Source organism: Poecilia formosa, unplaced genomic scaffold (genome assembly GCF_000485575.1).
Source record: "Poecilia formosa unplaced genomic scaffold, Poecilia_formosa-5.1.2 Scaffold204, whole genome shotgun sequence".
Taxonomy (NCBI): Eukaryota; Metazoa; Chordata; class Actinopteri; order Cyprinodontiformes; family Poeciliidae; genus Poecilia; species Poecilia formosa.
The window spans coordinates 287,450-309,358 of record NW_006800143.1 but is presented as its reverse complement, the minus strand read 5'-3'; the positions used below and the strand labels follow the sequence as shown (position 1 = coordinate 309,358).

The following is a 21,909-nucleotide window of genomic DNA, read 5'->3' as shown; positions in this document are numbered from 1 at the left end:
ATATATTATAGTTTCTATAAATTCTGCCAAAAATAGGAGTAAAATATTTAACCAGAATTATTCTGGAAACTTGTTGATGGCAACAAAAAGTGTTTGGCCAAGGTAAACCAGTTACCTAGCCCCCTCAAGGGGCTTTAAAGCAACAAAAATTGTCTGGGTTTATTCCAGTTGTCTGTTGTATAATTATGCCAGATGTGTAGGAACAGCTCAAATTGATCACTTAAAGCCCAAAATTAAGGCTCCGGCTCATATAAGGTTTTACAAACTGAAAACACAATTGACCAAATCAAGACAAGCTGCTAAAACAAATAAAAAGAGTGAAAAGATGGCAGACCAACAGGCACATACTGGCCATCAGTACCAGCTGAGGTCATAGTTTATCTGGTCAAAGTTGCTGCAACCATCTGTGTGACCTTTGTGGCAGCAGTTCAGCTGAGCACACATGAAGAGAGGACTTAACTCAGCCATCACAACAACATCCAGTCACAGCATGGCACGGCCATGCTTTAGTTCCTCGACAACTGGCCTCAGCATATGTTTTCCTCCCTACGCAACAAACGTAGCTAAAGCAGGAAAAGGCGTGGTTTTATAACCAGAGTCCTATTTAGTGCTTTCCAGTTTGCTGCTACATTTTAGTGATTAATCAACATGAGGTAATATGATGTTTTTATAAATATTTTATATGTTTTCATGGAAGAACACTGAAGATATGTCACTTTAATAACTACATTCCTTTGGTTAATTGTAATCTCAAATTAATCTGTGTTTTCACAATAAAATCAAGTAATGTGCTGAAGTAAAGTAAGTTAATTTGGCTGTTGTGAATCGAAGTATTTCTTCAGGCAAATGATGAGGCTGTAGCTGTAGCATGTGGGCCACAGATGCTATTTAGGCAGCAGAGGACGGTGACCTGGTCAGGGACCGTGTACCTGAGGAGACGAGAACAGCAGCCCAGTGACTCCATGCTTCACCACAGATGCATTTCCTGGTATGTTCCTCGCCAGAACAGGAACTCTGAGGTCCATCGCCTGAGAAGCAGAGGCACATGAACGTACATCTCCTTAAATTAGAAGAGCAAGACAAATTTTATCTAGCTCAGTCTTTCTAAACGTGTGGCGTATGAAATCGATTCATTACACTGTGATATATTTCATGTGGCTTTTTTCAGTTAATTTTGGTGATCATGGCTTAAAGAATCTGAAATTCAAATAAAAAATTACTTAAGTCTAATTTCAATGTCATGCTATCATTGGAAGACAGTACACAAACATATTTAAGAAGGGCACCATTTCTATAATGAAGATCCTTTTTTTATTGGTCTTAAATTAGAAAAATCTCACTTTCTGAGAAAATGCGTTTTTCATTAGCTGTACAACTTACCATAAAAAAAATTCATGCAAAACAAACAGAGTGATGAATATATCAGTCTGTGTGTTTTCTCTCTGAATTGAATTGCATTTTTCTAATTCACTCAGATGCACCTGTACGATCACTCTCTGGGACGAAACGTTTTTTAACGCAGCAGGAAAAGAAAAGCGCACACACAGCCGTCTGGCCGGCTCTCACTTACAGAATTAGCGATTTATATTGGCGTCGGCAGGCTGTGGGGTGAAACACCCAAACATAGTAAGAAGACTTTAAGCCCACTGTGGATTGTCTTAATTGACTGTGTTTAAAGAAGATTAAGTGGAATTTGAGGCTTGATTCCACTCAGGAATAGACATATTGGAGTCGGGCAATTAATTTTGGTAGCGGCTCTTCAATTAGCTTGACAATATTGTTGCAAAGCAGTAGAGAAATATCTGTAAAAGCATCTACAACTGAATGGGTGCAAGTAAGAAAATAATTTCTCTGTAAATACCTAGAAAAAAAAAAAACATTTTCCCCCCCCTCAACCCTCTTGCAAATGTTTACCTCCAAGATGGCTGCTGACATGCCCTCTGACACGGAGCTGTTGACTACGGCAAAGCACCTTTTCATGGCGGCATGAAGCTCCTGTTGGCTCCTCTCCTGCGCCAAGAAGACCCCGGTGGCCCTGCAGAGGCAAAGCTGAGTTCTGTGCGACTTGAGGCCAACAAAGGCGTGAATGATGTTGAACGGCAACGACAAGCTCAGGCTAGGACACATGGTGGCACTGAGTGTGACACGCACGGTGAGCTCAGGTAAAGTCTTAACAGGACAGGGCAGCTTCCTGCTGCAGAGGGTTTCGCTGTGCTGAAAGTCTTTGGCAGGAAAACTGCAAACTCAGTCAAGACTTGAGAGAGGGGGGGAGAATGAGACAAAGAGATGGCTGGTGGAGCACGGCCATTTTATGAGCTATCCCCTCTAAAAGTACCGGAACGGTCAAGACAGTTGGGTTATTTTTGGGTTTGACTGCAAACACGGGGATTTAACTTTAGAGGGCGAACGCAGTACTTATTATTATGTCTAGTTTAATACCACATCTATAAAGTGTTACCAAATTGACTTAAAACAGATTAATACAGCGAATAACAACTAATATCTTTCAGCAAATTTCTAACTTGCAACTTGTTCTGCAGGTGAAATTAACACTGCATGGGGTTTAAGCTTGTCCAGGTAAAAACCTTACACCTCTTGATCCAGATCAGCGTCTTTGCTGTTATGGTCATCACCTCGCTGTGTAATGGAAGGTCCAACTACAAGTTGGGTTACACCTTTCTTTAAATTAGCAGATTTTTCTCCATGTAGTCGTCTGAGCTCGGCAGAATCTCAAGCCCAAGTCCAGACATCTGCATTTCACAAAGGAGCTTGCATATTTGGAATAAAGTGCTGAGAGGGGTTGAAACCAGTCTGGTTTCATTATATCTCAGACTCAGCTAGAGAGGAAGTCAGAGCTACGCATGTGCTGACTTGTACAGGGGGCAAGCTGGCTTTAGAAGCTCCAGGGAGTGATATAGTAATGACATATGGTTTGTGTGGCCCGTGGGATTTGAAAGCCCAAATAAGACCAAGAAATAATTTCTGACTAGAACAGAAAGAAGGTTAGTTATATGACTTATAGATGTTTAGCCAACGACAATTATTACTACACTAAGCTATTGTTCTGAAAAGATTTGTTTTAAAGTCGTCTCCTCCTGTCATTCTACACTGCCGGCTTTATTTTTAAAAGATCACAATTGTCTCCACTTCTGATTTATGACAGTCCGAATGTAGCCCACAAAACTTTGATCCAGGATTTTTGAGGCTCATTCCAGAAGATTTTTGGCAAACTAGGGTCATGCCTTCCTCTCCTTCTGTCTAATGAGTGGTTTGCTTCTTCGAGAGTACTCTGTTCACTTTTGTCTGTAAAGCTTTAGACAAACAAGAAATATTGATATCCTAACAAAGTTTCAGTCCACAACTTGCTGGTGTTTTTTTCTTGTTCTAGCCTTTGCAAGGCTTCTACTTACAACCTTAGCAGTTTCTGAGCTTTTCGGAGAACAACCAAATGCTTGTTCTTGCTATAGTCAACGTTTGAACAATGACGTCGACCTATTTTCAGTGAACCTCAGCTTCACATGGGCTCATTTTAAGCCAACAGACGGTTCTCTGGCTTTCATGTCGGTTTCACTGCTAACCATAAATGCACAGCCAAACCAAATTTTATCTCCTGCTGAATGTCTAGGAGTAACGTTTGTTAACCTAAATATTTGAGGTTCCTTTGCAAATAAAGCCTCTGAACTCTGAGATGCATTTGTAAATACTATTGATGCACCAATATGAACATCTTGGGTCTGTTGGGATGGGCATTTATTGTACTGTTCTTCATGAAAACTTTTATATCATTTGATTTGTCGCTGTCTTGATACATTGCATTTAAACAGAACAAAGAATCTGACAGTATCAATCAAAAATGCTTTTTGTTTTTTTTCCTTTTTTCTCCAGGTTGTTTCATGAGAGCTTCAATGAATATCAGTGCATTAGAAAAAATGATTACATACAATTACTGTGTGCAGTTTGGTAATATAAATCACACTTCTTTAAGTAAGCGGCGTCCTGAGGAAGCCTACTTTAAATGTGAATGTTTTTCAGAAATAGGGTTTGTGATGTGGTGCTATGAATGCTGTGCATTCACACTCATACTGTTACCTAAAAAAGAAGTAATGAACATTTTATCATCATTTTTATTGAAATAAAAATGGTAACACAACATATTGTGATAAAATTCAGAGTCCATATCGCCCAACCCTGTCAGCTGGTAGTGCTATCCGATATCACTGTTTTTACCGGTAATCAATATTTACTGATATTATGTGCATTGCCCTACCCGTTCAAAACTGTAGAAAAAGAATCAACCACACCACTGACTTTGCTTCTCTGCTTAAACATCCAACAATCCTGTGCTGCTTAACTATCACATGACCAACCCCTGCCCCCTCCTGAAACAACAAACGGCGAGATGAAAATAAATATCGGCTATTGATATTGGCCCAGTTTTACTTATGGTGCTGACACAGATATATAAAAGTTGACTAATATCGGCAAATACCGATAATAACATTCATATATCGTTTATCCCTAGTAAATACCTGAAAAATAAGATGAAATGTCTCATATTCATATTTTAATGTCACACCCAAATGTTTGCAGCTTAAAAAGAAGAAGAAGTAAAAAGTGGCCTGGGAGGGGAGCGTATTTGTGTTTGTGTCACAGTCCTTACCGTTTAACAACAGCTTCCACTTCTGCAGTGAGTGCAGGGTCAACCTGGGAAATAAATACATTTGTAGATTTAGGATTAAGAGGTCAAGAACAAACACTGGTGATTCAGATCCGTAACAGCTTTACAGATAAGATAAACAATGTCACAAGAATTTATTTCATGAGAAAATCACTCTCTTGGGAAATCCTGTATTTTCAGAGATTGGGGTCAGGGTGGGGTGGGAGGCCAATCTGATTAATTGCAATGTAGGATTTGGGTGCATTAGCCTGCCCTCAGAGAAGTCGAAGCGTAGCAATTTGGGTCAGAGATGCCACCAAGCAAACTGGTAGTTTTAATGCTCTCTCTCATCTCGCGATCCTGAAATGACTATATCTAATTTATTCGTAAGATGGCGCACAATAAAATCAACCTCTTTGAATGGGGAGCATTTTAGTGATCTGGGATTTGTTTTAGAGCCATTGTTAATTTATTGTTACTCTGCTGCATGTGGGACAAAACGATTTCCCTTGTGGCATCAAAAAAAAAAAAAGAGCTTCTTTTCATTTCAGTTTTTCTAAAGTTCACAAAGTCGCAGGTAATGTCGATAAAAAAAACAAAAAAACAAATATATCCATTCATGCATTTTCGCTCTTTATACAAGCTGCATTTTCAATTGAATTGATAAAGCCTAGTAAGAAAGGAGTAAGATGTTGCTGACAAACATCGCTGACCTGAATTTTTCTCTTGTTGACAGATGTTGCACAGCCAGAGTGCTTATTATGAGGGGGAATTTATAGTGCGTCATTATAGACAGAGCAAGGCATGGCTTATTCTGCCGCCTGTTCACTGAGTTTCCTGCATTTACATCCTCTGCAGATTTCCTGCTTTTATTAATGAAGCAAAAAGAAGGGGGGAAAAGTGCAGCTATTAAAACATCCTTAACTAAAGACGTGGAAACGCTGAAGATGCTAAGATCTACTTATTTCACAGAAAAAAAAACAAACACGAATCTGCTGTGATTCAGGGCGAGATGAGCGAGATGAATCACATGTCTCTCTCTCCTTCCACTGAAGCGTTTCATCAAGCATCAACAAAGCGCAGCGGAAAGCACAAAGCGGCAGTAAGTTAGAGCATATGCCTCTGGCTATGTCTTACTGAGCTGTTTTTTTTTGAGCGAAGCTATAGGCACAACATACCTTTTGCCTGGCGCCACTGTTTGAGAGAATGAACAGATGCTTAAGTACGACTCACTGATGTGAGATCAAACTGAGTCAAGGGGAAGAGAAGACAGCAAACACAGAAATCAATGAGCGAGATTGGAAACGAAACAGCAAAGCGAACAGAGCACCGAGACTGAACTTGGGTTTTTCTATGCAGAGCTGAGAAGTCAAAGACATTTTATAGTGCATTCAAGTATCAAACCCCTTGAAATCTACTGCTTTTAAATCTTACACTTTAATTACTTTTATTATAATTTCATGTGAGACCAATACCTAATGGTGCATCACGATGAAGAGCAGCAAAAAGTACAATTATGAATGGTTTCCAGTCATTTTGCCTATTCCAGTCTGCGGATATTTTTCAAGCAACGCAAGACAGAAGTTTTCAGACCAGTTTTAGTTTCCCTGCATCCCTGACCTGTCCGCTGACTTCATACCAGAATTCACTAACATTCTCTAGCAAATCTCTAAGACCTTCATTTGTAGAGTTCAACTTACAACGCATTTACTGCTTGTGGGGCTTCTGAAAACACTGGATTTCAGAGTGAAGAAGATGCATACAAATGAACTCTTTATTTCTTTAATTGTAGGAATAGTTTAAAACCATGTGTCATTTTTTTCCCACTTCAAAATTATGTGCCACTTTATGTTGGTCTGTGAAATCAAATAAAATCAAATAAAAAAATAAAAAAAACTTTTACTGTGGTTTGTAGTTGAACTGTCACTAGATGTGAAAACTATTATGAATACTTTCATGCACGATAAAAGCATAAAAGTCTCGATTCTTGATTGATTTACTTTCATAAATCAGATGATGATGAGAGTTTTCAGCTTCTTCTCCACCCTCGTCCCCTCCCCTGCCAGCGGAGGTGCAGCTAATCCCTCCATGGGAGATAAACAGTTCGGAGGTATGATGCCGTGTGACCGGGCCACAAACTCTGTATGTAATATATCCCTCACATTTCCAGATAAATCTCTGTTTATTTGTGTGAAAATGGGAGAGCTCTGCACAGTTCATTAGTCAACAGCAAATGCTAATCTGGGGTCAGCCGTGGATCAATTTAGCAAATAGCAAAACAGCTAGAGGCACACATGACAGGGCGGGGGGGGAAAAAAAGCAGGGGGAATAAAAACCCACCATTACTGTTGCTGACAGTGAAGACATTTCCCTCCAGAGCTGCTCTTTAATTCCAGCTAAACAGCTAAAGCCTGTATCTCTGCTACATCCAATTAGAGGCTCCCTGACTTCAAACAGCAGGTTTCTCTGGACATTCAGAAGCACGGTGCTTTTTTATGACGGGCAAAACAAAGAACAGCATTATCCATACTTTAAAATTACATCGTCACAATCTACACGTAACGGCGCGAGATCACGACTTACCTTCGGCCCGATTATGATCAGTACATTGTGAAGGTTCTCTGAATGCCACTCTGAAACACGCAAAGCAAAGGGAGCAATGTAAACATGGGCAGTTTGGAGAGCGAGGGGGCGAAGAGTTATGATTATGAATTACTGCATGTATTTTAATAGACTTCTTACAACTGTACTGTCTCACAGCACCACATTGCTTTAGCTTTCAGGCATGAGTGCACTAGATTTTAATTCGAGTGCACATAAAATCCTCACGCAGCTCATCTAAACGTTAATGTACAATTTGACGCCCTCTAGTGAAGTCTTATTACCATAGCTGCATGCTGTGAAAAAAAAAAAAAATGAATGATGGATTAAAACATTAGAGGTTCTGGGTATCTGTAACAGTTTCCACTGAATTCAAGTGAAAGCGGAAAAGCAGCCACTTCAGGAAAAAAAAAACATATAAAAGCCTGTCTGTATATAAATACTAACAATAATAGCAATAATAATAACTATAATTCACTTTAACACAAAGGTCCAATTATTTCAAGTCAGCTGTAAAGCTTTAACATCATTTTCGACACAGGATACCTTTTGAGTGAATGCTGCAGCTGTCGAGGCTCACACTTGGCATTTTGATGAATTTCATAGCCTTGCATTAGTATTCAAACCCCTTGAACCTCTCAGGTTTTGTCATGTAGTCACTGCATTTTATGTCATCAACAAACAACAAAGTAGGGCTACATGCCGAAGTTGGGGGAAAAAAATGTGTGAAAAAAAATTATAATTTTCACATGCAGGATATTGTTTAAATGCACTTCACAAATCTGGCCTTTTTGGAAAAGTGGCAATGAAAAGTGTGCAGCTTTTCTCAGACATCAGTCTGAGAAAGAAAACATTACGGCATAACGGTGGTGATATGGGGATGCTTTTTTTTTTTGCTGATTAGAGTTGATGAAAAAAGTGGACAGAGCTAACCACAGGATAATATTGTAAGAAAATTTGTTAAAGGCTGCAAAAAATACTTAGGTTTTAGAAGGAGCTTCATGTTCTAGCAGGACAACAATCCTAACCAAACAGTCAGAGCTTGAATGAGATTGTTTACATCAAGGCGTATTGATGTTTTAGACTGTGTTAGAACCTAAAAAAAAAACACTTTGCTTTACACATTTGCAGTGCATACATTACTAAAAGTGCAAAAGCAACAACCTGAAAAAACGTCTGCCAAATAGAGAGGGTCCTTGACTCTTCTGAGACCACAGACCAACAGGAAGACACGCAGTTCATCTAAGCACTCCGTCCTCACACCTGGAGAAAAGCCAGACACACAAACAGGAAGAGACGGCGACATAATATGAAAAACACTGCATAATGAACATCCCGAGTACATCAGCAGATAATGAAAGCAATGCATCAGCCAAGGTCACGAGGACGAGAAGACAGCAGTGACTAATGCGGCTGCACAATGCAACAGGGAACGGCGTCTGTGGAAATCATTGAAAGGTTGCAGCCTAATCAGTGCAAACTGCGGCATCACGGCCACACTGTCTGACTGCTGCGATGAGGATTTGCTCACTGAAACGGCTGAGAAATAATGAGGTAGCCCCCCAGCCCCCCTCACGTCAGGCTAACAACATGGAACGTTTTGGGAACTTTGCGCAGGCTGAAACCGAATTGCCGTGGAGTTGGCCCTCTCCCCGCATCATCCAGCTCTCGTGTTCAATCTTGAGATTAGTCAGAAACTGGCAGGCGGACAACTGTGGCCAACGCCAACCACTACTGTAATGGACCTGACCCTTTAACTGCACCAAAATATTATCCTAATCCGAATAACGACGCCTATGTTATGAAACACACAGGCCTTGCAGTGCCGTGCATCTCACAAAAAAAAAAAACAGATCAAGAAATGTGGAACCCAAAAGAAGTGCAAGTGAATGGTGTTTAATAAATATCCCTTATTTTATAATATCCCTTATAAAATATGGGATATTGGTCCCTTATGTTATATATTAAACGATGAACCAAAATGGGAATTGCTGTGCTGGCCGTTGTCCTAGCAATTTGTGTAGGGAGAGAAAAAAAAATCCCAAACTGGAAAACTTTTAAAACAAAGCCACACACATAAAACCTCATGAGCCGAGAGCTAGCACGGCGATACTCAAGTGAAATCCCCTGTTGCCAGATAAGTCCAGATCAGGAGGCTGAAGCAGTTCTTTTAATGCTATTAAGAGCAACTTAAAATGACAGCGTCAGGTCTGGGGCCTGACCCCGATCCTAGGATCCGATTGTCCAAAAAGCTCTAATATTTGCGGGATGCATTAGATTTTCTCACGTTGGGAGAGCGGGTTTAAGGTACCGACACCCAGGTCAGTACCTTAAACCCAAGAGCAGTGAGATGATATCAGACAGAGGGGGAAGAACTGATCTGCTGAAAGGAGCAACATTTCTAACAACATATCCGAACATGGCGACTTTGGACAAGAAACCCCACATTGTGCAAAACGATTTATCACCGCTTGATTTTGATTTTGACACCGACATATTGAACAATCCAGTTATGTCTCTGTAAATCAGGCCTTGCAAAAACATCAACACCTTTTTACTCATGACGAATCTCAGTTTGTCATGAGAAAAGAGAACAGAAAGCAGCATACAAGGATGCTGCTTTCTGTAAGGGTTATGCTGTGTAAAGCCTCCAAGCAGCCTTGGCAAAAGAAAGTATGCATGAGGGCAGATGAACAGCTTTTTTTTTTTTTTTTTCCCCAACTATAAACCTTATATCACAACTAATTTTTTTCTGGTGCTACTGCATCATAAAGAGTAATTAACAATATATAAAAATATACTGCATTTACTATGAATTGTGATATAGCGTGCGCTCCTAGAACTAAAACAGCTGAATCTTTGAACGTACATTAATCAACAACAGTCAGAAAATGTAAAAAGATAGTCTCAAGTTTAAGGAACTTAACTTTTCCATTATAAATAAAACATCACGGCTCCTCTTTGCACATGTTGTTTCACTCCTTATTACACCAAGAACATGGCTGCTAATTTATTCATTAAAAGGGCCTGTGTAATTATTAACATGTTATTCATGAGGAAAGTGCAACTTCTTCAGCAGCTCATGGTATCGCTGCTCACCTGTGTGGAGTACCTGACCTACCCTTTTAATTCCACCTCACAAGGCAAACAGACCGGTTAAAGCAAACACGCACCGTCTCGTACACACACAGTCGCTTAAATGGGCTCAAAGCTCCTGGGTTTTCAATGTAGAAGTTTATGTCTCTGGAAAGAGAAAAACGAGTTTGTGGAATAACACATGGGCACGTGCAGTTTAGCGCGGTTTTATTCAGGTAGAAGCATTGCTGTCTCTTTCATCTTTACAAGCTGAGGCCTCTCTAAAGTGTTCCACTGCAGCGACGAGGCCCACATAAAAACACATGTTCCCATTCCAATTCTCCATTTACCTTCTCAGGGCTCTTCAAAACGCAATGCACTCTACATTTGGCAATTTGGAAATGATCAATTTATGTCACGCCAGATGGAACAATCCAAGTAAAATAAAAAAGAGAGAAAATGTGCAGCACTGTGGATGGAGAAAATGCACACATGGGATGGTGCCCCCTGCTGTGCCGCGAGTGCGCGAAACGACACAGGAAGGATGAAAGTCGACAGCATGGAAAGCACGTGGGTTTGTTCCTGAAGTGGCTTCTCTACCTGAAAAGAACTAAAAATGTGAGAAAAGTTTTCAACACTGATTACTGGAGAGGGCAAAGCAGGTCAACCACTGCAAGGAAAAAAAATAAAATCAAGATGTGACACTAATAGTCACTCAAATTTCAGAAGAAATAGAGGGGTTTTGTTCACTTTCACTTTCAAGTACGATTCTTTAGAAAGCCATATTTACGAGAATAAAGCATAGGTTCTAGTAAGTAGTATTATGTTTCTCAGCATAAAGCTTTCTGCTGTGGGGGTTGCATTCTGCAAAATAAAAGCAAGGAGACTTTGTGTTGTCAGGGCACCGCAGCGTGATGCATTAGTTCTCACTGATTTAAAAAAATACATAAATAAAATCCTATCAACAAGAATAAACACCAACAAAACAACAGCATCATATGGCTATTTGCTGGTCAAAAACAAGAACAATGCTCAGACGGCTGCAACAAAAATATATAAAAATATCTGACTCAGATTCCAAAGTTTCAGCACAATGATATAAACACACAATAACAGTGTTGTCTTTTGTCAAGAACAACAAATGGAGAAGTGAGTAGGGGGAAATTTGTATTACTTGCAGCTGCTGGGAAACCTGGTGATAAATAACCTGCGGTTAGAAAGCTATTAATCAGCTGTTCCTCTCTGTACTCACTGGGACTCTGAGGGAACACTAATGTACTTGGGATAGGCATCGTCTTGCACTGTCCAATTTAAATTCCCAGATGCTTGTAGAGGGAATGTATGCAGGTACAGTGATATTCGAAGCAGCAGCCAAGACGTTCGTCTTAGTGCTTCGTGGCGACTCTGAGGCATTCGCACTGTTACACAGAGAATTAACACCAAATTTAATGACAATTATCGACAACTTTGGTAATGAAGAATAACCAGCATCCAGTCAGGAGGCTAACGTGTGGACAAAAATGTCTCAAACTTGATCTCATTGGTCAAAATCTACTATAGTAATACTAGCACGAATAATGTATAGCAGCAATAACAAACCACGTTTGTGCCAAATGTCTAGTCTGTATATATTGAAAGCTTTTATTTAATAAAAAACATTTAGTTATTATTTAGGATCTTGATTATTTGGATTGCTTGTGTGAGTACCTGTTGTTTTAAACTTTTGTCACTATTGCTCCAGCTTTAGATAAAGGGCTACTTAAAAAAAAACAAAAAAAAAAACACCAAATGTCATTGTGGTTTTTTCTTGTCTAATGACGATTGTGTCGCATCTCTTTTACCTGAATGTTATATTGTCTTGTCTTTTCCATTTAAAGTCCTTAAACAATCAAAAAATATTTAGTTTATCTTTTTTGTAGGATGTGAAAAAAATTTGACACCAGGGAAAAAAAGAAAAAGAAAAACAAAAATGCAATCCCAGCGGAATAAATGCATTTAAAAATTAAATTAGGATATTTCAAACATTTTAATGTATTATGTATTATTTTAGGATTGTAGCCACAATCCAAAAATAAAAAACATGTTATAAAATAATTACACAACCTAAAGGAGTTTTCTATTTATTTAGTGAGATGTAATACGATTTACATTAAGCGATGGGAATAACGCTAAACTAAACGTACCTGAGCTCCTCAAGAATTCAGTCCAGCAAAATTGTTCAGCCGCTTCTGTCTGGATGCCTTTAAATGAAACAATTGCAATGCTGTTAGGTTGAGAAAAGGCATATTCAACCCATCAATCCCGGCAAATCATTTGTGATCCAAATATTAAATTATGTGGAAATATTCCACCGTTTCACAGAGTGATTACTAATGTAGCTGCACGACAACTTACCTTGAGGCTGGACATAGATTTTACTGTCGGGTGACGCCTTGAGAAAGAGAAGAAAAGACAAAAGTTGTTTTAAAGAAAAAGGTGAAAAACAAACCAACAAACACAAGCAGATTAATCAGCAGTGATTGGCGACGTTTATTTAAACAAACGTTGTTGCTGTCGGTGCCGCTCTGGTTTTTGGGCGCTTATGGTTCTCCGTGCTCGGAGCACATTCAAACAAAACGCAAACTTTAAAAGGGGAGTCAGGAATCCAATTGATAAGATAATAGTTGTATTGCAAAATAAATCAAGGAGATGAAAATTAAATTGCCTGGATGTTATCACACCAGATCCATCAACAACGCGTGTTTTGTGTCAGAATAAAAAAGCAGAGCGATGCCTCTCGTGCCCGCCTCGTCTTCCTGCTGTCACCGCTTAAATGGTGGAGATAAAGGATGCCACTGGCTTCAATCTGCTGCCGGTGGCTGCAATCTCATCGGAAAATAAAACACTGTAATGTTTTTTTAATACCAGACTATTGTGAGACAGGGCCCAATATTGTGTTTGTATAATGAAAGCCCTTCTGTTACATTTACTGATGTTGTCAGACTCCGGATGTCTTTTTGCTTTATAACGCAGACATAAAAGCTTTTTGTTTTACTAATAAAGCAAAAGCGATTTTGAAAGGAATAGGAAGTAAACGAGGAAACAATCAAGATTGTGTGTATGTAAAATCAATTAATAGGGTGATCAGTTAATAGGGATAAACTGCATTTTATGCACTATGAGACACAACATTTATAACAGCTTGAAGGGGAAACAAACCTTAATGACCAGCACGTAAAAACAGACTGGATGTAATCAGCTGATTAAGAAATCATAAATAAATAAAAAACATCACTGTTGCCCACAGGGGGAAGAACCCAAACCCTATTGCCAGGTTTATCAAAAATCTTTTTAATAATCATTTTTTCCATATTCAACTAGCTTTTAAGTTTTTGTCTCTCAATGAAAAGAAAAACTCAAATTAAAGGATTCGAAAGAGCTGCTTCTAAGGCTGCAAGGTGGTGCACTTGGTAGCACTATTTAACTTGGTAAATGGGTTTTAATTTGGGATTCTGTCTTTTTGTGTAGCATCTTGCTAGGCCAAACAACATTCACATAAGATTAACTAACCACTCTGAATTATCCTTACGTGTGAGTGTGTGTGAATAGTCATATGTACTGCAAGTCTACATGTATCCATGTAATAGACCGCAAAAGTTTGCAGATTGTCCCACCCTTTCTTCCCATAATCCCTCTGCAACCTCTGCATACATAAGTCAGCAATAGAAAATGCATATTGTGACAGACGAGTAATTCATAAAAAGTGAGTGAAATCCTCAGTGAAACAGTCATGAACATATAACTCTAAACCATGAGCTTGAAATGCTAACAAAAGGGCTAATATGTGTGGTCAAAGAATAGAAAGAACTTTTAAGTTGTGACACATTTTAAACACAAAATGGAAAAGCTACCAATCAGCCTTAATCTGACTAAATGATTAGTTAGCTTCCTATCACAATACTTTTTATTCACTCTTAAAAAACACAAACGATTTTCTAAGCATGGTTTCAAAAAGCAATCCCAATGCTTCACCCCTATGCGATTCCTGAAACAGTATCGATTTTCAGAATAAGTGTTTTTGTTTTTTAATGCAGTCAACTGTAAAATGACACCAAACAAGAAACTTTATTCATTCTTTGTTGTGCGACCTGCCTCTCACAAAGACACACACTGTGTTTTTTCAGCTACCAATAACGCTCAGAGACTCCCAAATGGCTGCTATACATTTGACTGTTGGCTGATACATCATCTCAATACGATTGTTTAATCTGCTGTAAAATATTGGACTGCATATATACCATGAGGAAGATAAAGTCATCAAATTATGTCTTGTGTTTGTCAAAGTTGGTAGTGATTTTGTGCTAGAATATCTAGTTGCTTATCATGGAATGAATGTAGAGCAAAGCATATTTACAACCATAATTTCATTGATTTTCATTTTTTTTTTCTTGAATTGTTTTCCATGCATGTAACATCAGACTGATTATGTAATTGACAGGCTTTGCTTTATCAGATCCATCCATGACATGGCTGGTCAGATGGTCTGGCTGATAGAATAAAAATAAAACAAAACTTGAAGTGAACAGTTCTGAACGACTGCATTTGGTAACGCAATCAAATAGCTTCACTCTGTGCATCCTCACTTGTAACTTAACCTAAATTTTGCAGCAAACTTAGAATGGAGCAAGTAACAGGATAAATGTGTTATTGATAGAGAAATGGGAGAAAAGGGGGTTTGATCATACCAAAACAAATTCTGCCTCTTCTTTTAGTTTTTCAGTGAAAGCAACGGCAAACCTGATTAGAAACAAGAGGGGGTGGGAGGGAGATGCAAAAATGACTCAATCAGAACAAGGATTTTGATTAATATGAGTGAATTTTAGTCATTTTACAAGCAATGATAATTTTGACATATGCGGAAAAAGCGGGATTAGTGAAAGTAAAATTGACAGAAAATCTGATTTTTGCAATCTGCCATTTTGGAGATTGGCAGGGCTTCCTCATGCTGATCTCCATCCACTGTAGAGATGAAGTAAGCATGGAAGGTTTGTTCTGCACTGTGTGTGCATTTTTCATTCAATGGTTATTGTTATCAAATAATCATGGAAATACATTTTTTTATGACAAGTTGCAGATTACAACAGACAGAAAAGTTGTCTTGCAATCCAAAAAGTGTGGGTCTGGTTTCAGCTTCCTCTTGCCACCTGTTGATGTGCCGCTGGGTGAGGCTCAAAACTCTACGCATCTGTGTAATAGTGATGAATGTGCACACATGCATGAGTGTGACTGGGTGAAAGTGGCAGTAGTGTAAGCGCTGTATGACTTAGAGTGCTATAGAAATTGTGCCCATTTATGGTTTTAATGAGATATATAAATTACTAATTTGTTTTGATTTGTCAGGTTATCAGTGTCAAGATAGTTTGACAGATTACTAGGGCCATTGCAGATGAAGAACTATTGGCCAATGTTAAAAAAAAATCTGTGATTTTTGTCTGTGTTTTTTATATTTTTATCAAAAAACAACAACAAACAAACCAAAAAAACAACTTAGATAAATTTTGATGCAGCCATGTTGCAGCTTTTTCCTCCCTGTCTCAGACATGTATTCTGGATTCCTTTCAAGGTGTTTATGGTGTGTCTGCACCTGAAAGATGACGTTATGATACAGAAAAAGAGCTTACAGTTTGGGAGAAAAAACAGATGTGCATCTCCTAAACTCACCACCCTAATCACAGAGGATTTCTGTCACTTTTTGTTGCTTAATGCCTTACGCAGTAATCTCAGAAAACTTCTGAGTTTTTTCTAAAACAATTTTTGACTTCACAATGTCAGCAAGTATCCTTGCTCTAATATCACAGACATATGTCTTTAATCATGCAACATTTAAATCTTAATTTATTGAAAATGTACGACTTTTTGACATCCGAGAAAGTTCATGTTTCTTCTGACAAAATCTGAAATAAATCTTGAAATTTTTGAGTTTATTTGGGGAAAATTTTTCACCTTTGTACCCAATTATTTTACTACATTTTATTTCAACAATGGCCCTAATAATCCATTGAAAGACACAGCAAGGCTTAAAAACTTTATATTTTCTGCCATTCCCTTTATTGTACCTGACAGACCTCATAAGACAACAGATAAAGTATTAGAGTGACAAGTATTTTTTCTGCTTAGAGTAATGCTGCTGCTGCTGCTGCTGCTGCACACAGCTGGAATGCTGGCAAAAACAAGAGTCGTATAATTTTCTTAATTGACAAGAAAGCCAAAATCTTTCATAGCCTGTCATTACCTAATGACTAACGGAAACACCTATCAAGGTAGCACTCTTTTTAAAAGTACAACTTCCAAGTTGGCTGTGGCAGGTCTGCTTTTCTACTGGTTACATACATAAGAGTTTAGATGAGACTTTAAAATAGTCACTGTGTACACATGCAGACAGGTTTTGTTCAACATTCTTGTCTGCAAGTGGCTGAGATAGCACTGCCAGATAAAATATTTGCTAACTGCTGCACCCATCTCATCTGTAAACTCGATAGTGGAACTGCTGGGGTACTCAGCAGTAATTCTAAAAAATAAGACAGGAAAGCACACAGTGTGAGCTTAGCAAAGGAATTCACATCTGCTTTAAACTCCATCTTGAAACACTGGTCCCCGACTCCTGTTAAACAGTTTACCAATGTCAATTTGTATTACAGCGCATTTGGTGCTAACATCTCGACAATCTTGTGACTTCTTTACCACTGAAGATCAATAAAGTCACCACCGACATGGCAACAGGTATCCAAGCTACAATACACCCTGATGTTGTTTGTTGGCGCAAACAAGAGCCGAAGAAAAACTTCCTTTGGCTTCAGGCAAATAAAACAATGAGAAAAATGAAGGAAATGTAGGGCAAAAATCACCGGGAGGATATTAATTTGCATGCGTGGCAGTGTATTATTAAGCGGCCCAACAGGCTCTGTGTGGTGACCGAATTTTAAGATCAAGGTCTGTGTGTGAGGAGGCATCAACAGTGGGAGGTGCATGGATGTTTGAAGCTGCAACAGTTAGATTTCCCCATTTGCTCCCAAAAGGGGTTTGTGCCCTTAAAACTTCCCAGATAAGCTCCCTACCACGCCCTTTTCATCAGCATGAAAAGAGAAAGAGAGAGAGAGAGAGACAGAGAGAGAGAGAGAGAGAGACAGAGAGAGAGAGAGACTGATGTCAGGTCATTTCACATGATATTGATAAGTACTCTCTGTTAAACTGGAGAAGGAAACAACTCGCAGCCTGCACAGTTGGAGTTAAATTAAAAATGTTCAGCCTCATTCTTTCATCCAATACTCTGGAGACAGGAAGAAGGGGATAAATCCAGACATTTTTCTTAAACTTTGCTGAGCTTCCGTTGAGCAGATTTAGCTTTATATGTTAGTATTTCTTAGAGGTGGAATGGCTCAATAAAAAAAAAGATACTCTGCTCACTTGTCACAATTTGGGACATACAGATGATTTTTTTTTATGCATGACAGATTTCTAACTAAATATATTTACAAAGGTGCAAGCGCAAATCTCACCAGGCAAGCAAAGAAATGAAACCCTTCAGGTGCACCGATTACAGCTTTCTGGCAGATCACGGATTTTGGCCACTTCAATAACACATAAAAAAGTTGCAAGATTTGTCTCTAGTCGCTTTTTAAAAATACATTTGCTAAAAAGTCACTAAATATACTGAAAGTTGCAACAAAGTGACTATTGTTAACGCTGCATGTGCAGACGTGACTCGGTGGGCTGTGACTTGGCAGCCATGCCAAGTCAACCACTGCTGTCAACAGTGGTTGATTTTCAGACTCTTGCCGAAGTAGATAAGATCGATTTCACATGCAAGTATCAGCCAATACCCAATCACTCAAAATTAAGGAAATTGGGTCAGGGCCGATAAGGCTGATTGATCGGTGCACTCCGATCAACTGAAACTCAGGATGCACATAAATTATGTGTGAAACATCACTCTATTTTAACTCCAAGGAAACTTTTAGTAGAAAGTGAGAAATTAATAATTATTTATTGTCTATGTAAGAATTTAAGATAAACATCTTTAAACAGTTGCTAGCAAATTTGCAAAATCCCTTAATTCATTATCAGCCAGCTTTAACTTGTCCCTTAGCTAAAACACCAAACTGCCGGTTTTTACATGACCTGAGAATAATCTATATTTAAATAAATGGATGATGTGGATTATATATTGCTATTGTTGAGTATTTCTGGAGTTTCGATATAATAGGAAAAGAAAATTGAACTGAACTGTGGAGTTTGCGAACCATTCCATCTCTAACAATGCATTTCTCACACAGAAAAATCACATAATTAAACGTTATTAGATACATTTCATTGGAGCGACATGAATAAAAATATTAGGCGTGGCCACATTTACTTCTTGTTTGAACTTCAAGATGCCGACAGCTGCATCAAGTCTCTACAACAACGGGTTCGAAAAAAAAAAAAAAAAGAAGTTAAGTTACATTATTTGCACCAAAATGCCAGCGAAGCTACGACTGGCATCTTAAAAAAATTATTAACTTCATGTTCTGACTCAAGTCTTTGGAATCAGGCATTTTGAACTTGTGGTTAGCGGTAGGGTCACCTGGCTTTCAGAAGCACCTGCTCCATAACCACACGCTTCTGCTCATCTTTCACATCTTCATTTATGTCCGTTCCGCCAAAAATGACTCCGAAGGGTAAACGAAGGTCTAGTGCAAACAGAAAATGAGAAACTTTGTACAAAAAGGACATGACTGCATGTTTGTTTTTCTGACAAATATTAGCAACAGAAAGTAAGATCCGATCACAGCGACACAGACGATGCCTCGGTCAGTGTTTACCCAGGAGGAGTCTGCCAGCTTTGAAAAGATGAATTGCCAGTGCAGCCTCAAACGGAGGATTTTGGGACACTAGGTGTGCCACGTCGGAGGGAGAGTGAAAATCTGCCACATCTCTTAGCTCGCAGCTGTGTCCTGCTGACTCAATGTGAGACCTTAAACATAAAACACATGCGAGAACATTAAGTTGTGGTTTTGTACTTTAAAATAACGATGTACAAAGGTGTTTGTCTATGAGTTTAGCCTTTTTAAAGTACTATGTTACAGCTACAGTACCACTTGTCTCAGTCCAGAAGCACCATGCACAGTAATAGATGCCAACCAATCTGTGTTTTCCCAGAATTATCATAGAAGCACATGATGTGAGAAGGAAGTGTCAACATTTGTCCTAATTAAAATGAATCAAACTCTATAAAAACCTGACAAAAAGACTAGAACTTCTTAAATGTGTGTCTTTTGATTTAAAGTCTTTTTTTTTTTTATTTGGCATGTTGTGAAATTCTGTTTTTATTCCGGTGCAGGATAACAGCATGTTTGAATGCAATCATTATTTGACGATTTTTGCAGAAAACTTGCTGTATTTTATTCCAATTGAATTCTAAAATGTATTTATAACATTTTGTCAGAAAATGAACATAAAACTGACCTATGAGAGAACAGAGAAGGATTTGCATGTTTGCTCTCTAGAGAATAAAGTTTGATGGCACTAACTTTCCAGGTTATGTAACAGTCACACTTGGACTTTAGATAGAACTTAAAACACCTTACTGAGGTGATTTTGGTCAGATGACATTTTAAAGCAGGGCTGTTTCTCAAAACAGAACAATTTCATTTAAATTTAAAGTTAAAATAAAGTTTGATGGCGTTTACAGGAACATTTTCAACATAATTTAATGATTCAGTTTGGCATTGTGATGGCAAAACTTACAATGTTGGACCTGGTCACACTAACAGATTCTGTTGTGCAATAATGGTGCAAAAACCACAGGAAAAAAATAAATAAATTCTTTGATCATAAGACAATGAACAGAAAGCAATAATAGCATAAAAGAAATCTCCTGTGAAACACAGGGCTAACTTCATTAATAGCATTAAGTATACCATAAATAATAAAAACTACTTTTCTGCATTTCTCTAAAAGTCTATGTAGTCTTGCCAAGTAATACTTTTACTTTTTGATGTTTTGTTGTATGAGGCAAGTTTGAATTTAATTTTACGTTGATTGAAAATAAAATTGACCTGTCCAAGGTATGCCCCAACTTTTGACCGCTGGAGTGAGGCATGTTTGTAAACATTTAGATAAAAGTGAAAATCCACACATTAAATAGCCATTTTGATTTAAATTATTAATAATGTTTTTTTTAAAAAAGGACAAAACAATTAAATGTGAAATTCATTAAAATGTTAAAAGCACCTACAGCTGTTTAAACATTTTTATTTTTTTTCTTTAAGACTTACAAATCATAGTCAGTGGGCGTGCTAACACCGCTGCAGACAAAGTGAATGGTCTGCAATGAAAATGTATTGGGGCTAATTAATCCAATGTTAATGTTTATTTAGTAGCCATGATGACTGTATCAATTATATTCTGATGGGTCGATCGATAGGAATGAGGAAACAATTAAATACTAATATTAAAATGATGAGAGGATTTTAAAAATGAATATCAGTTTAAAAAAAATTATCTAACCATTTTGCTTTCTATTTATCACAATTATATTATACTATTTTAATGTACTTATTAAAATGTTTCAATTGTAACTATTTTTTTCTAGTGGTTAATCGGTTAAAAACATTTAACACAAGTATTTAAATGACAGAACTGCTCATCTGCAACACTTACAAAAGCAGTGGTCACAATCTAATTAAACTTGGCACTAACTTTCCAGGTTATGTAACAGTCACACTTGGACTTTAAATAGACCTTAAAACACCTTACTGAGGTGATTTTTGGTCAGATGGCATTTTAAAGCAGGGCTGTTTTTCAAAACAGAACAATTTCATTTAAATAAAGGATGCGTTACTTCCTCCGCCAGCGATGACGAGAAATATCACATGATTTAACAAAAGTACAGCGGCCAAAAGCCACGTTAAAGAATGGCATCACTATGAGCCGTAAGATTACAGCTGACTAATTACAACCAATTAGCAGTGAAGAGGGACATTTCCATAAGAACAGCTGCCTACAAAGCCCTGGTTATTAATAGTTAACCATTATAATGTCACACCGAGCCTCTCAAGCTAATTACCAAGTTATCTGAATCAACAGGTAAAGTTACCTTATTCTCTCGGCTGTCGTATAGTTCCCTGTTTTGGGGCTGAGGCAGGCTAGAAAGAGTAATTTCATATCCCCTCTTTAAACGGTGCTCTGTAACCGGTGAATGACAGAGCAGGCAAGGCAGGTCTCTGACTTTCAGCTCCCTTGCTACACCCAGCTCACATCACATTTCCTGGACACATTCCCGAAACGTCCACGTACAATAAAGCTAACAGAGCCCAGCATGCTACTAGTGATTTTTCAACCATGTTTCAAATGTTTACAAGTCCGTCTCTAATATTATCCCCTGGAAACAAGCGGTTGTAATAATAGCAGCAGGACACTAACATGTTGTAGGCACTGCTTTTGTGGGTGACCAATATTAAAGACTAGGTCAGGAGAACATCTTGATAACACGTATATCTCTATACTACTATAACGAAACGATATAATAAAATCACCTCAAAGGAACTTCCTTTTAC

The 21,909-nt window shown here is 38.2% G+C and overlaps 1 protein-coding gene across 1 annotated transcript in view; it reads right to left on the bottom strand.

Moving 5' to 3' along the window:
• The window catches only part of glt1d1 (glycosyltransferase 1 domain containing 1), a 25,565-nt gene extending 3,683 nt beyond the window's left edge, over positions 1 to 21,882 (bottom strand). Inside the window, exons 1-11 of the mRNA XM_007567103.2 lie at positions 21,450 to 21,882; positions 19,174 to 19,325; positions 18,936 to 19,041; positions 15,058 to 15,109; positions 12,728 to 12,764; positions 12,517 to 12,573; positions 8,423 to 8,521; positions 7,241 to 7,290; positions 4,661 to 4,704; positions 1,915 to 2,035; positions 930 to 1,028 (exon numbers count right to left, since the gene is read on the bottom strand). Coding sequence (XP_007567165.1) covers positions 930 to 1,028; positions 1,915 to 2,035; positions 4,661 to 4,704; positions 7,241 to 7,290; positions 8,423 to 8,521; positions 12,517 to 12,573; positions 12,728 to 12,764; positions 15,058 to 15,109; positions 18,936 to 19,041; positions 19,174 to 19,325; positions 21,450 to 21,517 — 885 coding nt within the window. The 5' untranslated portion in view covers positions 21,518 to 21,882. The remainder of the gene's footprint in view (positions 1 to 929; positions 1,029 to 1,914; positions 2,036 to 4,660; positions 4,705 to 7,240; positions 7,291 to 8,422; positions 8,522 to 12,516; positions 12,574 to 12,727; positions 12,765 to 15,057; positions 15,110 to 18,935; positions 19,042 to 19,173; positions 19,326 to 21,449) is intronic.
• Positions 21,883 to 21,909: the final 27 nt, after the last annotated feature.